We start from the raw sequence: 11110 nt of genomic DNA, 5'->3' as shown, positions 1-11110 counted from the left end.
GAGCGTCGTCAAGGCCTTGTTTACTTCCCATAAAATTTTGCAAAATTTTTCACATTCCCCATCACATCGAATCTTTAGACGTATATATGGAGTATTAAATATAGACGAAAATAAAAACTAATTGCACAGTTTGGTCGAAATTGACGAGACGAATCTTTTGAGCCTAGTTAGTCCATGATTGGACAATATTTGTCAAATACAAACGAAAATGCTACAGTGTCCATTTCCCAAAATTTTTCGGAACTAAACAAGGCCCAACTCGTCACGCATCCATTCCGGCCGCAAGTTCATGGCCGTCAGCCCCGCCGCACCTTGGCTGCACCATGGACCTATGCATGGCCTTCGCATCCAACTCCAACATCGGCTCTCCGCGTCGTCGAGTCGTCTGCATCGCCTGCACCGATGCGTGATGCCTCGTAGTATCCGGCGAGCGACACGACCGTCGTGGAAAAAGTTGCAAAGCTGCCAAAGAGAGGTTATCAGTACAAAGTACAAACACGCGATTCAATTCAAGTAAACCGGAAAGACTCTCAAACACTCAGTTTTCTCTGTTCACGCCACAAACAGCTGCTGCATGCTGGGGTCGCGCGCAAGGGCACGGCGGTGGCACTACCGCGCCCAGCGCTGCTGCTGGGGTGGTTGTACTTGTACGGCGGCGGCCGCGACCTGCTGCTGTCGCTTCTGGTTCTGCTGCTCCTGCAAGAAGACTCTGCGGATGTACGAGGCGCGCCACTCCGGGTCCACGGCCTTGTTCCGGTCAGTGCATCTCCACGAACCTGGCCTCCAGCCTCTCCCCGCCCTCCTTGAGGACGTCGTCCCCGATCTCGGAGGCGTGGCTGATGAAGAACTCGACGACGAGGCCCTTGAAGTCTCCCCATTGCTTCAGCCGCAGCACCGACGACCTCAGGAACGTCGAGCGCGTACCGGGCCTCGTACGTGCCGGGGTCCCCGCCACCAGCGCGCACACGTCGATCTGGCTCTCCCGCCTCCCGGCACAGCCGCAGGAACCGCTGCTCGATGGGGTGGGACGCCGGCGGGAAGTTGGGCCGCGCCCTGTCGCCCAGGTACGCGATCGTGCGCCAGCGCCGCCGCGTGCGGGTCCGGGAACGGCCCGATGGCGCGGCACGAGCCCCGCTCCGGGTCCACCAGCACGCGCGCCATCCACCCGCCGCCGCTCGGGCCTCGTGTCATCACCCCGGTGTACTGCAGAACCGGACTGTTTGTTCCTGGCCACTACTCCTACCAGCCATGCAAGTTGTGGGCGGCGTCACAGAAGTGTGGGCGTTGGCGGGGAACCAAACACCGCCTTCGAATCGACAACCTCTCTCCGACTTCTGCTCGAAAAAAAAGGCGAGGAAACGGCCCAAACAATGCGCTTCCGATCCGACTTCTGTCGACCGCGATTGTTCCCCCACGCATTTTGTTTTAAAAATAGTAACTGTCTCGAACATCAGTGAGCAGGAGTGCAAGTACACCTGAATTGTATGCACCTCACCTTGTACATGAAAAACATCCGAATGGCGGACACTGCCAGTCTCTGTACACGCATAGCGAGCAGCTCCCTGATGACTATCTCCGGTTCGGGCAGGCGTTGGCGAAGTGGGAAGGATCGCCGCAGGTAAAGCAGCAGCCGGGCACGGTGTCGCCCGTCGCTGAAACGAACATCCCGCCGTCAGCGTTACGGCCTCTCCCCCTCCGGCCTCCGCCTCTCCGTCCTGCAGATGCAGATGCAGTCGCCTGCCTGCTGCTACCACGCCCGCGGCGGCCTCTCCCCGTACCATTGTCCAATTCGTCTTCCCATCTGGGTCCACAAAAAAATCAAGTGAAATGAGTTGGGCACTCGTGTGATCTAGGAATCATCAATGACGTAGTAAGCTAAGGTTGCTAGCACGAAATGAAATGGATCTCTAAAAAAAATGTAAAACCAACAACTTAAAGACAAATGTGAGAGTAAATACATAAATTATTTGCTCAAAGTATATAACATGTACAAGAGCAAGTTATGCCACCCTTGCCGAACCAACTACACAGATGATATGCAACGTGTATAGCACGGGTTCAACTGTATAGATAAACTAAATCTATTCCCCATGGTATCAGATGAATATGCACACGGCAATGTAATATGCTAGAGGTCAAGGACACCACATACTTGAAGAAGCCACAGCCAGGATCTTGACATTTGTAGAACTTCCTCCCCCTGTTAGCCTCTGTATTAGCAGTTAGTGATATGCAAGCCGCTCCACATGAGGTGCACAGCACTTGACCTGCATCCGAATGTAACTCGTGAGTCGTGAATAAGATAGCAGCTTTGTGTACCATTGCGGAAAATAGCAGCATAGATAGTCAGATACCTGGTGCATTACTTGGATTTTGGGTATGGGTTGAACGAAAACCTTGAGAATGCATAACCGATGGGTTCTCATTATTAAGCTGGCCTGCCGGACGAAAATTAGTATGTAAATCCTGTCTTGGAGTCCTCTGACCCACACCATTTGGAGTTGGTCCTCTTGCTGTGAAGTAATATGGTCATAAAAGTAAATTAATATTTTAGAATGAAAATAACACTGGTTGTTTTAATAGCACAACATGGATACTGGAGACAGATGAGGTAGGTTCAACAAAAACAGTGCATTGCAGTTAGAGCAATAAAAAAGATGAGCCCATATATCAATCAGAGAGCAGAGATTCAACAGAAACCTGGTGTTGCAGCCTGGCTACGACTTCCAAACCTACTTAGCTCCATAAGCTCTTTGAGGATATCATCACATCCACCAACACAACCTATCACAAAAACGGCTATAAGAGTTAACAACAGTACTCCCAAATAAAACCACACAGCATAGGAAACCGATAGATCTAATCATAAAGAAAAAAATAATAAAATTGTGTCTGGAGTCTGGACAATGCGTTTCGGACAGTTTACCTAGGTGATCAACATCGAAATTTGGTGGAATGTCCCTACGACGGAACTTGAATTGAATCTTATAGACAGGGCCTGTAGGTGTGGTAGAGTTGTCATATCATTTAAGCAGAATGGCAAATGAAAACACCAAACAATAACCAACATAAATCGGGGTCAGCAAATGGGACACTAAAGATGACCTGGTGCACAGATAGGACAAACTTGATTAGTTACAGCTGCTTCTGAAAGAGATCCTGGGAGCCATACCACGTTTCTACACTGAAAATTCAACACATTTAATGCCAAACTCGTTGCAGAAATTCAAATAACATCAGTGAATTTAGTTTTACATTCCATTTTCCGGCATAATAAGATAATTTAGTTCTATCAAAAGACCATATTACTCACTTGTGGGTAACTTCGGCACCCAACCATAAATTCACCAGTCTGACAGAAAAGAAGAAAAGTTCAAGAATTTATATAGAGTAATGCCAGTTTCTCTAGAAAAAAAAATTAAGAAAAGTGTCACAAGGAGACAACTTACCACCCTTCGCTTAAGCACCATTTCAGATCCATTGCACGCCCCACAAGGCCTCACAACCTCTACCGGATTTTGAGTTTCATTTATAGGTCTATTAGACCTACAAAATAAAAGGGCAAGTTCAAGGTAGGAAGTCATACAAAGTAAAGAATGACTTATGAATTCAATCAAACACCTTGCGAAGAATGTCCCCATTGCATCAAGGAGTTTTGCTTTGTTCACCCTTGCCTGTGTAGCACCAATAATCACCATAGAGTCAAATTACAGTAGAGTAGTATAGAAATTCAGAAATGTAGCTAATAAAATAGTCACAATGCCATTGATTTGCTTCTTTTGCAATGGTTTTAATGTTACAATAGTCTGTACGTGTATCATGAAATACAAGAAATTTACAGCTTACATCAAGAAAACAGGCCTTCATCTGCTGCAAACAACTCTCGAGTACTTCTGATTTACTCTTAGTACCCATGCTAACTGATTTCATATCAGCTTCCATCATTGATCTTAAATAAGGCTTCCACAGCTCATACCTAGAAAGTAGTCTTTGAGCAAAGCAATCATACCATCCTTTATAGATTTCAGTAAGTGCAGCAACTTTAAGAGTCAACTCACCCCATTTCATCATATCCCATCACCAATGCCTCACCCTACATTTTTCCCAAAAATCAGAAGTTTGTTTCATTATTTTTTTTTCTCGAACAGCGCAGGAGAACTGTGTGTCATTTCATTAAGGTAGAAAAATGGTACACGGATCAACGAGACCCAACTCACACACCCCACACCTCGAACACTAAGTTATAGACTCGCCACACAAGAACTGTGCGTCATTTCCTAAGTTTGTTTTATTATTAAAAAAAGAAAAGAGGTAATGTTTCAAGACAAATGCACTCAAAAGTTGGCCATGTTACTCATGAATTGAAACAATTAAGCTTATGTAAATTGGATTAAGTAATTGTGATCTCACTTCTAATTCTAAGCTTATTTATTTTTTTAGCATATTTTGTTCAAGAAGCAAGCATTCCATAGTGGAGACTGTCGTTGAAAAAAGAATGATCAGATAGGATAGTTACATGACATCTACATGGAAATGTATTATAGGTTACCAATAGTCAATAGATAGCCTTTTGGAATGACATACAAGATTTGTCGGGGAGAAACGTGTGTTTTCATCTTTGGTTGCATAACAACGGTCAAGCAACTTCTTTATGTGATCATGCATGGTTGCATCAGTGCCAATTCCTGCCTGGAAATAGAATAAGAAAATGCCAAAAAAATTATGGATATGTAGATGCACTAAGTGGCACAATCCACCAATTCTGAATACAAAGTTATTGCCAGAAAAAAGAATATATCATGGATTAAAAGAAGGATTTTTTTTTGTACTTTATCCATACAGCTAAGAAGGTCAGCTTCAGCAAGAAGAGGGGGTGGCCGAGTCACTCCAGAATCAAGTGTTAAAGTTGTCGGAACAAACTGCATGATGTTGAATTGATAGCTCAAGTTAGTTTTGTATTTCAGTGATAAAGGATACAAAAAGTTGGATATCAATGTTATTCTCTAAGATAAATCAATCAACTGACCCAACTAATACTGAGCAACTCCTTACATATTGCTACGAATTACACACTGCTGCACATATTGCATATTTTTACATATACATCTTTAGTAATATTAACTTATTAATAGACAAGAACATATTTTCAATTCAAATTATGAATTAATCTACAGTCTTTAACCAGTTTTTGTAACCATCATGCACAATAAAATATTAGTAACAAACCTGCTGCCCAATGTTGTATGTTGGAAGTAATGTTCCACCCCATGAGTCAAAGCGATAAACATCCAGATAATTTTTCTACAGAAGAAGAAAACATTTCTTTGAAAGAAGATCAATGCCAGATTCAGATGAAGCAGCTAATGAAAGCATCTTATTATCAACAGGAAGTTTGGTGATAATACAGAAATAAATATCAAAGTGAAAAAAAAAAAGCCACTTGCTGAGGTTCCTTGGATACAGCAGTTTTTCCTTGTATATACGGTTAACTGGTTTGCTAATAGACTTGTCAAATACTCCCTCCATTACAAATTATAAGTGTTCTGGCTTTTCTAGTTGCATAGCTTTTGATATGCATCTAGATATACACACGGTCTAAATACATAGCTTTTACTATGTATCTAGAAAAGCTAGAACAACTTATAATTTAGAAAGGAGGGAGTACATATTTAATGGATACTATACTTTCAAAAAAATATATTAGTGAATACTACCAAATTATATACAAAAGAATAGAAGTCATTCTCGCTTCCCAAGAAGTCAGCCCTTTTAAACTTTGATCAATTATATACAAAAGAATATTAATATTTATAATACATAATTAGTATCATTAGATAGATCACTGAATATACTGTCATAATTCATAATAAATTTATTTGGAGATACAAATGTTGCAAGCATTTTCTACAAATCTAGTCAAAGTTGAGAAAGTTTGACCAGCACGCATCCCATAACGTCATCTATTCTGAGACGGAAGGAGTATAAGGAAGGAACAATTGTGAATCAAGCATTTGTTACCAAAATACTCAGCCCATTCAAAGATATCAGGTATTCCCTTCATTCCAAATTATAAGACGTTTTGGCTTTTCTATATACATTATTTCTACTATGTATCTAGACATAGACACATAGTGTATATCTAAGTGCATAGCAAAAGCTATGTATCGAAAAAAGCCAAAACGCCTTATAATTTGGAATGGATGGAGTATAACTGACCCAGCACAATTGCATAATTGAATTGAACTTTGACGCTTCTCACAGCAGATCAGTTAAAGCTGTATATTCAATTGAAGGAACTTTTTTTTTTGAAATGTACAATTGAAGGAACTTTCAAATAAAACAATAACACTAGCAATTTTTTGTCACTAAAATACCTTTTTGGACATTTCTTTTCCATTTTGAATAAATATTAGCACAACTTTGTGTACCCAAAAAAAAACTATTCAGGCCTTATAGTGTAGCTTCACATTAACAAAATTTGCTAATGCTACATCTGTGTACTAACTAGCCTCATTAGACCTTGCTGATTACATATTTTAACCTACTACTCTACATATGTATCAAATAATGGCAGAAGTAATTTTTCAACAGATCCTAGGACATGTAGAGTTTTGATAGTATTGGTGGCCAATTGAAGGGAAACAACAAAACAGGATACTCACAGCAAGTATAACACGCCCTGATGCGTTAAACTGTTCACCAGCTATGTCAATTTCCACAGTTGTTTCAGCTCCAACAGCCGGTTGAGAACAGCATGCAAGGAAATGTCGGACAACAAGCTCATACAATCTCTGGACGCCAGATATAATGAGATAAACAAAACTTTATTAGAGCTGTATAGGAAATTTTATAAACAACACTTGAAAAAGCAATTGATTTGTCAGTTGTTCAGAAACACAACATACAATGTGGTCTGGGCTCCAGTTTCTTTCGCCTTCTGAAAATTTGGTTGGATGAATAGGAGGATGTGCCTTGTCATCATGACCACCGTTACTGGGATTTCTCCAAAGTCTTGCTTCAGGATTTAGAAGTCGCTGAGCATATGCTCCCCAAACTGGATGATTCACTTGTTCACGTACAATTGCCTAGGTCAAGGATAGACATACATTTAAAAGGAAAAATGATACAGCAAGAGCAACAAATTGAGAAAAAATAAATAAGGAAAGGTAAATAAGTGCAATCATTATGAGTATGACACAGAACATAACAATGTTCTTAGTGGGATTTCATCAATGAATGACTAATAATGTGATGGAAACAACCAGGAGAAACATGTTGCTGTGACTGACAAAAAGGTCAAAAATAAGATCTTACATACTCTGTAGACCAACTGTCTGAACATATTTCTTATCAATTTTCAGAAAAACTAGTGTTGGCATATTGTTTAAGTTTAACAATGTCCATTGTCAAGCAAGGTTATAGGTGTAAACAAAAAACTGTTAACTGTAACCAGATCATCAAGAAAACAGAAGGAAAGAATATGAAACAAGTCAAGCTAGTAAAATCCAATACTAACATGCAGGTCAGTGTTTGGGGAGAAGTTATCAGTTTCTGTCCTCGGATAACTAATGAATCCAGCTTGATAAAGTTCTTCAGCCACCTGGTGTTGAAAGGGAAGAGACCACCAAATAAAAAGCAAGCAAATAATCAAGCTATAGAGGTATGCCCATTATTAGATAGTGGAACTGGAAGGGAAATTAGAACAATAAGAAAAGATATTTTTAGACCTTCATTGTGTGCTCTGAACTCATTCTAAAGTACCTAGAAGCACGTTTCTGAAGCTCCACTGTACTTAGTGGATATGGGGGGTATTTTAGTTTCTCTTGATTCCTAACATTTTGTACCTGCAATGAACAAAAAAAAAGTGTTACTACTGATCCATTGTTAACGAAGACATTTGAATTTCAAACTATTGATGTTAACAGAATAGATCAGAAAGCACTCACTGTTGCCATTGGTTCTGAAACACACATTTCGTAGATACTAATAGCACATGAATAATCAAACAAATGACCACGTCTGCCAAGAACAAGAAAAGGTCACATGACTTCCATAACAAACATGTCAGAAGAAATTCTAAAGGGTATCTTACATCCAACCAAAAGATGCAGTGCCTTCATCTGAAGTATGAGTACAATTTATAGTCCAGAACTCTTCAGGTTCATGAGCTTGAATCTCCCAGAAACGCTCAACAATGAATCCTAGGGTTGGAAACTGCAATGAATAAGAAAATTTTAGACAAGATGGAAATCAGCATACGTGTAGTAGCTTTGATAAGTGAAGTACCTGACAAGGACCATAGCTCAGAACTAAATTCCTGTCATCCCCAGTCACATTAATTACAAATGCATCTTTTAACAGCATTGTTTGAAACCTTGTGAAGGAGGCACCAATGCGAAGGTCAATTTCCTGTACGGAGTTTCTTATTACTTATCTTAGCTTATCAAGAAAGCAAGAATGAACAGGCAAATGCTCATCCATTTGACAACAAAATTGGCAAGAGAAAATATACTAGCAAATCTGCTGCTTCAGATTTATTTGATTGGATTATAAAGCTACAGGTATTAGAGGAAACATGAAGTAAAAAGCTCTTCATGGAGTTCAACCTGATAAAGAACCAGAGCATTTTACATTGGTTGATAGTAGAAAGTTGTGATTCAAGTATGTGAAACATCAACAGCAATATTTAAATCTAGTGGCAAGTGGCAACTCAAATCACCTGTCTTGCATCCACAGCATCTGCAAAGAGCTTGTTGGGCCTGCCAAGATGTTGCACAGATTCATGTATTTCCCTGCAGTTTCATAATATTTTTAGAAAATCCTTGTAATAGACAGAGGGAAAGAGACCATCACCATCCGGAGAAATCAATACCTGTCAATCAAAGCTGAGAAGCGAGCCCTCCAAATGTTAAGATGACTGTTGGCACCTGTACAAACATCGATCACTTCATATGCTATGTTCTCACCCTCTCTATCACAATCAAGCCATAGCACCAGCCACTGGCATCTCCTAGCTTCTTCTTCCAAAGTCTGTTTTATGGCCTGCTTGTCCTGCATATTGAAGGGACAAATTCAAGAATATATCTCAACTGCAACAACATCCATGAAGTTATAATAATATCATGACCATGCCACAATCTTTATCTATGAAGAAAATAATCTCAATATATGCAAAATATGACAGCCAAAGATAGACAAGAACATGCCAGTCAACTCATGCTTGGATGTTCATGAACAAATTCATCCATACAGGGAGAGAGAAGTTTACAAGATAGAAGTACTAAAATGACTGTTTGTGTCATCATGAAGGACACCAAGCAAGCATTATGTTAGCACCGAATCCATGGCAACATATTGGTGGAGGTGGCCAATTATGCTCTTAAGTCTTAACTACATGAATGGTGCAAATCATTTGACCTAAAGCGTCCAGTTATTTTTCTCCTTGTTAGCATAAATATTTAGCTACATGCAGACATGTAGTGCAGTTGTTGCTAGTTACGAGGATATCATTCTAGGCTAAAACCCTGCAAGGACTACATATCAAATGATTGTGTTAAATAAACTTTGATCTCTATGTAACCTGTTTAAACAAAGGCCCAGATGATTAACTGCCAAATGGGCTGATCTGCACTTATCATACAACCATCATGATATGCCTGCAGTTACAAGTTTAGCATTTAAGAGCCTATCTGCTTGTAATCTAGGCAGCTTTGCCTGGTGCAGCATGCATTCCCAGGCACCCAATTTTGGATGCCTAGGGCTGGGGTGCATGCCTGGTGGGCAAGCTGCCTGGCAGGCCACCAAGCAAACAGCCCCTAGTGTCCCTCTCCTAATGGGACAACGACTCCAAATATCAGAGATCATTTAAGGGCTCGTTTGCTTGGAGGCCTCCCAGGCAAGTTGCTGCCCATGGCCTGGCAGCCATGGTAGCCCCAGCATCCTAAATCGGACGCCTCAGGGCACTGCTCGCGCCAGGTAAAACGTTGACTGAAGGGCAACCAAACAGCCCAGTCCGCCAGGCACACGATACTGTACACAGCGAAACACACACCCACTGTTCAGCGGGATTCCCGCCCCTGACACCAGCACATCCACGAGTGCGGAGCGCAACAATAGTATGGATGCCGACCATGTAAGACATCATCACAACCGATAGGAACCCACGCACTAACCAATCAAACCCGAACCGCCTTACGCAGGCCTCAAAGACGCGCCCGCCATCTCTTCGGCGAAATGCTCGTGCGGAACGGAGAGAACGAGCAGCATACCTGGGGCACGGACTTGCGGACGGGGGCGTGGAAGAGCTCGGCGGGGTCGCAGGAGTGCCAGCGGCGGAAGCGCTCATCGAATTCGAGCTCCATGAGGTGGCCCGTGACGGAGGTGACGAGCATGTGGCAGGCGCGGCCGTTGATGGCGTAGTTGAACTCGAAGATGCGGTTGTACTGGGACCGGCCCGCCCGCGACTGCATTGAGCGGCGCGACAGGATCTCTGCCACGGCCTTCGCCACCGACGGCTTCTCCGCCACGTTCAGCACGCGGATCGCACCGCCGCCGCCGGGCTGCATCGGGAGAGGGAGGGGTGGCGCGGCGGGGTGAGGAGGGGAAATGGGGAACCCGTATGGGGCGGGACGTTTTGGAATGGTTTTGAAATTTCCAGTTTGGCGAAGCGGGGTGCCATACTCGCATACGCATATATGAGTGGCTGTGGCTGTGGGGGCGCTGGCCATTAAAGTTATGCTTGTGACGGCTCCACTTTATTAGTGAAACTATTTTTATGGGTTTTAGCTCTATAAACAGTTTTATTGCTGTAACTAAAGTTGTTTTAATAATTGTTTGGTAAAACAGCTCCACATATAAAGTTCTTTAAATATATATTTTACAGAATGCTATGTAGGATGAGGTAAAATCGGGATAAACCGTTATTTTTTTCTTCTTCCCCACCTCAATGCTCTGTGAGAGCACGTTTTTAGAGGCTTCATCAGTGACTCCATTTTATTTTACCATGTTTGGCATAAAATGGCTTCAAACGGCTTGTGAAGTCGCTGGAGAAGCCCTACCACACGGGACCTTATAGATGGCCATCAGGTCGTGCCGTGCCGTGCCTGCCCCG

General features: G+C 42.2%; 1 protein-coding gene across 1 annotated transcript; it reads right to left on the bottom strand.

Moving 5' to 3' along the window:
• Positions 1389–10653, bottom strand: LOC8082142 (DNA topoisomerase 3-alpha). The gene is made up of 24 exons (XM_021455761.1): positions 10269–10653; positions 8873–9051; positions 8720–8792; positions 8287–8409; positions 8093–8214; positions 7947–8019; positions 7728–7844; positions 7517–7600; positions 6906–7085; positions 6663–6791; positions 5227–5301; positions 4830–4919; positions 4585–4689; positions 4059–4093; positions 3847–3976; positions 3622–3674; positions 3450–3546; positions 3314–3352; positions 3106–3184; positions 2927–2998; positions 2701–2784; positions 2355–2513; positions 2153–2267; positions 1389–1801 (listed from the first exon to the last, which is right to left on the bottom strand). The coding sequence occupies exons 1-24, from the start codon at positions 10563–10565 to the stop codon at positions 1570–1572; spliced, it is 2742 nt and encodes a 913-aa protein (XP_021311436.1). The 5' UTR covers positions 10566–10653; the 3' UTR covers positions 1389–1569.

This window comes from Sorghum bicolor, chromosome 1 (assembly GCF_000003195.3).
Source record: "Sorghum bicolor cultivar BTx623 chromosome 1, Sorghum_bicolor_NCBIv3, whole genome shotgun sequence".
Classification (NCBI taxonomy): Eukaryota; Viridiplantae; Streptophyta; class Magnoliopsida; order Poales; family Poaceae; genus Sorghum; species Sorghum bicolor.
Note: the sequence above shows the minus strand (reverse complement) of the source record. Positions and strands in the feature narration are given on the sequence as shown.

What these genes read in the sequence shown, in the direction of transcription:
- LOC8082142 (XM_021455761.1), bottom strand. Translation starts at nt 10,565, where the DNA reads ATGCAGCCCGGCGGCGGCGGTGCGATCCGCGTGCTGAACGTGGCGGAG. An exon ending in TGAGCTATGGTCCTTGTCAG is followed by an intron (nt 8,215 to 8,286) that starts GTACTTCACTTA and finishes TATTCATTGCAG; the next exon opens with TTTCCAACCCTAGGATTCAT. An exon ending in GGTGCCGAAGTTACCCACAA is followed by an intron (nt 3,185 to 3,313) that starts GTGAGTAATATG and finishes TTGAATTTTCAG; the next exon opens with TGTAGAAACGTGGTATGGCT.